Here is a 5034-nt window from a genome sequence, read left to right as displayed (position 1 = left end):
AAAATTTTTTTTCCTTTTTTTTTTTTTTTTTTTTTGTGTATTTCTGACGGCACGACTGCTTAAAAGTGCAACTATTAAGCAACAGTCTCACCTTTGCTTAGGATCTTTCTTCAGCAAACCTGACAAGAGAGATTTTGCTTCAGGTGACAAAGTGCGTGGAAATCTAATCTCCTCCATCAGGATCAGTTCAAAGAGCTTTTCGTGGTCCTGATTGTAGAAAGGGAGCCGGCCACACATCATTTCATACATCACAACTCCTAAACCCCACCAGTCCACTGCCCGACCATAGTCATTATCTTCCAGCACCTGCAGAAATGTAAGGAAAAGGCTTTAGAAGACATTCCCAAATGAGGCATGAACACAGAACTCGAGGCAAAATTTACCCCAGCAAGTTCATCTTTTCACATGTCACAGCTGAATCTACCAGCGGAGTATTTGCAGAAGATCCATTTGAAAAGAACTGGCATCCACGTTCACCATGCTAGGGGGAAAAGGAGGCAGCGGATATGTTACGGCAGCTTCCTTCTCTTCTTCCTCTCACTCTCCCTCATATTATGGTCATGACAAGCACAACCTTCAAAAGCCCAAAGGCTGAGAACTATTCTCATGTTACAGAGCCAGCTGTTAAATTCTCACTTATTCATCACAGACTGCTCCAAATGGGATCCGATTTTTTAGAAAAACCCCAAACCACCAAGGAGACAGTACAGGGAGAAAAGACAAGACCGTCAACCTGTTACTTCACAAGCGACAAGCCAAACATCCCCATCATCTTCATATCAACCTGCCCCCCACAAAGGGTGGCTCTGCACATCCCGAAAGACCACCCACAAATACTAAATGACTAATCTACTTTAAACACTAAGAGCCAGAATGCCACTCCTAACATTCGACCGGCTGTAAGGCCGTAAAACAGCGGCCAAATTGTCTGGAAACGTTTCCCCTCCTCCCCTCCACTCCAAAGGCACTTGCTCACTAGCTTTAACACTCCTGCCTCTGCTTAGAGAGCTGCAAACCCAGGAATTGTCAGTGGGGTGGACTTCTGCCAGGTCTCACAGTGGAAGGAGTCCAGCACAGTTTATTTTTCCCTTCCCCTAGGCACTTCTACCTAACAAAGCCCCGGCTGGTGCAGGGACTCGGGACCCCAGCAGTGTCCTCCATCTCCCCTGCTTGCTCCGGAGAAGCCCTGTCATAGTGCATTTCTGATCTTCTGCACTGAAGGTTGCTGAAGGGAGTGGTGAGTGTTTTGTGGCTTGTGGAGTGGATGTTACGAGGACTTCTCTAGACTTTGTGTCTCCTACGCAGTTGTCTGTAGCTGACATTAACAGTCTCATGTTCCAGACCCTGTCTTCAGGTTTTAGTTGTCATCTTTACTCTTTTCACGAGTCTGCACTGAACTCTTGCTAAGAGCACAAACCATGACCGCACCACCATCGTGTTTTATTGTCTCATGGTGTCTGTGTGAGCTTTACGTTGCTACAATTCAGCATACTTTTACACTCAAAATTAAAAGGGTGAAAGAGCCAAATGAAGTTGACACAAGTTTAACAAAAGTAGGATCTGAACCTCTTACAAACCTTGATAAAGGTTTTGCACACAAAAAAGAAGCATCGAGACACTCCATGTAACAACTGTATGCACTCTGCCTCTCTTTATTCACTAATTGTTCCCCTTAATTATCTGAATGAGGGAAAGGGCCTGCAGTAAAAATCAAAAGGCTGCCAGGTATTAGATTACCCCACATTGGTCTATTTACAGCATCCCCTGCCGTATGATTCACACCAAACGACAGCTGGCTCTGCAGCTGCCCTGTATATGTATACGGCCGACACAGCTGCCGGCCGGACAGGATTCCAGGAGCCGGCCCTGTCCTTCTCGAGGCATCGTGGCCCTTCAGCTCACAGGAGATATTGTGTGACAATGCAGTTACCGCTCTCTGAGTCACCCCGTTCAATAAGTGCTTCCTGTTCGCACTCCTCTACACTTGGGTTACCTAAAATAAAACAGTCACGGGGCCTCCGATTTTTATTTTTATTTTTTAAACTGCTGCAAGAGATGCAATAGGAGAGGATTGAAAGAAGAACAAAACCACAGAGGCTTTTGTTGTGTATGTAATAAATAGTACACGTGCTTTTGAAATGCAGCAAATACTTCAAATGTTACTTTAGTAAGCATATTAACACTCCGTATTATAATCTAGATTACTAACTACAACTCTTTCCTTCACCTCCTGTAAACATCACAGCCATCGATGCATCTGACACATCAAAGCTGACATGGTTCAGTCACTGTCATCCATGCACTAGATTCCACTATGAACCTAAAAACAACGATGCAACAACTGTACAAACACGCTGCTATGCCGGATTCAAGTTACAAACGCAGACATGAAGATTGAGACCCCTGCTTTTAAGGATGTGTGACCTTAAACGCACGGAATATCACTCGCGCACAATTTCCAGATTTTTTGCATGCTATCGACCAGATGACAAAAGCCTCCAGAATTTAACGCTCCAACTCACAGATGGGATTTGCAAGTAAGGGATAGAGCTGGGTTAATCAAAAGGATTTGTCCTTCAGGGTTTTGGATCAGCCAACTCATAAATATTAAAAAGAAAAATAATAGCAAATAATATAACAGAAAGAACAACATAATGCCTGCACAGGGAATCCCCTTCTTCCAAGTTAGGAAAAAACAAAACCAAAACAATAAATATTTTTAGTCTCCTCATAAAATCCTTGATGAGAAACTGAAGTTCAGCAATTGATTTTAAGACGGAAGCTAAAATAAAAGCCATGTTTATGAGTAATAAACACTCTGTCATGCTGCTAATTACTCCCTGCATCAGTAAATCTCAAATTGTGGTGCACGGACCCCAATTTAGATTCACTGAAGACTTCTGGTGATCCATGGAGAGCTGGCAGCTATCATGAGACTGGCTCCACCTCCTTGCTGCAAGCTACTTTGACAGGTGCCCACGTTCTTCATTATTACAAAGACACTGGAGGCCCTTGAAAGCAGCTGCGAGTTTAAAAAAAAAAAAAAAACAAAAACCAAACCCAAACAAAAAACAAGAGCACACTGCTACGGCTATGCAAGCGGAGAGCACAAAAGCGCTGACCAGCAAAGACATCAGCTCTCAGTAGAAATGTTCCTCCTCCACTTTGGTTTTCCATACTTTGTACTTCTGCATACTTCAACTCAAGAAAGGTTTGCAATGCCCAAGTCTCCCACCTCGGAGAAAGGCCACATCCTGGCTGTGCCAACAATATATAATCTGCCGGCAGCCCAAGACTTGCTTCTGCCTGTGCTCCAAGCTGGATGGAAGCCTTAACGCCACGGGTAGCAAAGCACCCACTGCAAGGCAACAAGCCCTTCTGTGAGGCACACCGCGTTAGCTCAGGCATGATGCCCTACTAATACAGCGAGTCAGCTTTCAGACAGCTCAGAGCGTGGGCAGAGAAAACGAGCATCTGCCTGCAAATACCATGTATACATATATCCTCTATCACACAATTTCACTTTTGATCTGCCTGTAACTAACTCATGGCTATAACACCACCTGTGTTGCACAACTCTCAGAAGGAGTGTTTCCAGGATGAAAGTTGCAAGCACACATTTGCATTTTACACTATTAAAAAAAAAAGAATTAGTACAAAAAAATCCCCAAAACATACAGTTTGGGGACTGAGATCCCTTGTTTGGATTTATTTCCTCTGAAACTGAAAAGTTCAAATTAACATTGAGAAACATCTCGTGCTCTTACAGTCACAAAACAGTTGGCACTTTTAATGCATACCATGCTAAATTGCAGGAAAAGCTTGGTCTGTCCTGTTTCTGAAAACATGTCGCCTTACAGGGTCTTCAAAGAGTAAAAGAACTGGGCAATACTTTTACTACTTAAGTGAAGTCCTGTTGATAGCTTTCAAATAGACCAACGCACAGCAAACAAATTGCAAAACAGTCATCAATCCATCAAATAGTATTTGAAGTGATTTAGAAGGTTTTTTTAAAATTAGATTTCTGACACAAGAAGCAAGCACTGTTCCAGTAAAATGTAAATATTCCCTAAAGTGGAAGGAAGATACTACCCTGCCCGAAAATTATCACATATTGTTACACTAAAGATATGTCCCAGAACATGATGAATAAAAGATTCTCAGTATGTGTTGTTAAATAACAGTAGTTACTGTACGAACACATTATGGCACAGGAATTATTCTGTATTGCTACTGCTATTACGGATGGCATTTAAGAAGATAATTTAGTACAACAGTCAACATAAACATACCTCTGGCGCAAGATACTCTGGAGTGCCACAGAAAGTCTTCATTGTTGCTCCATCCTTGATGCCTTCTTTACATAGTCCAAAGTCTGTTATTTTTATGTGTCCATCTTTATCCAGCATAAGATTTTCCAACTGAGAAGAAAATTCAAGTGAAAGACCTTATTACGTATAACATACACTGCTCCTGAGCAAGTCAATGAAAGACATGAATTTCTGCAGATCAGTTTTCAACCTCATCTCACTGGGGTCAGAACCATAGTAGCTGCCAAAGCACACATGATGTAAATATACATTTTTATCGCTTTCCTTAGTTCTTTAGGGAATGTTAGGTAACTAATTTGCAGTCTTTGGGTAACCGATCATATATACAGAAAGAATGCAGAATGTAGACATTGTATTTATGCTTCTACAGTGCTATCACCAACAGAACACCAGTTCTTCTAAAAATATATTAAGTATTCCCCCTCACACAACTTCATCCCTGCTTTTACTCTAAGTGATTTTATGAAATATTCTGTACCAGTAAACGATAGCAAATGAAACAAAAATCAAACACGAGGCTAAGGAACCACTTCCAAAGAGACCCTTTACGTGAGAATCACATTATGCATTTATTCAGTACCTGGTATTCATCCTAGCCTATGCCACTAATTTTTGAGAAAGCCATCCAGATTTCAGGACAGAGTTTCCACTGTGTATGAAATAAAGTGCACTTTCAAATGAGTCATGGTGATATGGGAGACAA

The 5034-nt window shown here is 41.9% G+C and overlaps 1 protein-coding gene across 1 annotated transcript in view; it reads right to left on the bottom strand.

The window, feature by feature from the left end:
• The window catches only part of AKT1 (v-akt murine thymoma viral oncogene homolog 1), a 34844-nt gene that overhangs the window by 14385 nt on the left and 15425 nt on the right, over positions 1–5034 (bottom strand). Inside the window, exons 8-9 of the mRNA XM_009574642.1 lie at positions 4293–4421; positions 92–306 (exon numbers count right to left, since the gene is read on the bottom strand). Of these exons, the coding sequence (XP_009572937.1) occupies positions 92–306; positions 4293–4421 (344 nt within the window). The remainder of the gene's footprint in view (positions 1–91; positions 307–4292; positions 4422–5034) is intronic.

The sequence above is a fragment of the Fulmarus glacialis genome, unplaced genomic scaffold (genome assembly GCF_000690835.1).
Source record: "Fulmarus glacialis isolate BGI_N327 unplaced genomic scaffold, ASM69083v1 scaffold6433, whole genome shotgun sequence".
Taxonomy (NCBI): domain Eukaryota; kingdom Metazoa; phylum Chordata; class Aves; order Procellariiformes; family Procellariidae; genus Fulmarus; species Fulmarus glacialis.
Note: the sequence above shows the minus strand (reverse complement) of the source record. Positions and strands in the feature narration are given on the sequence as shown.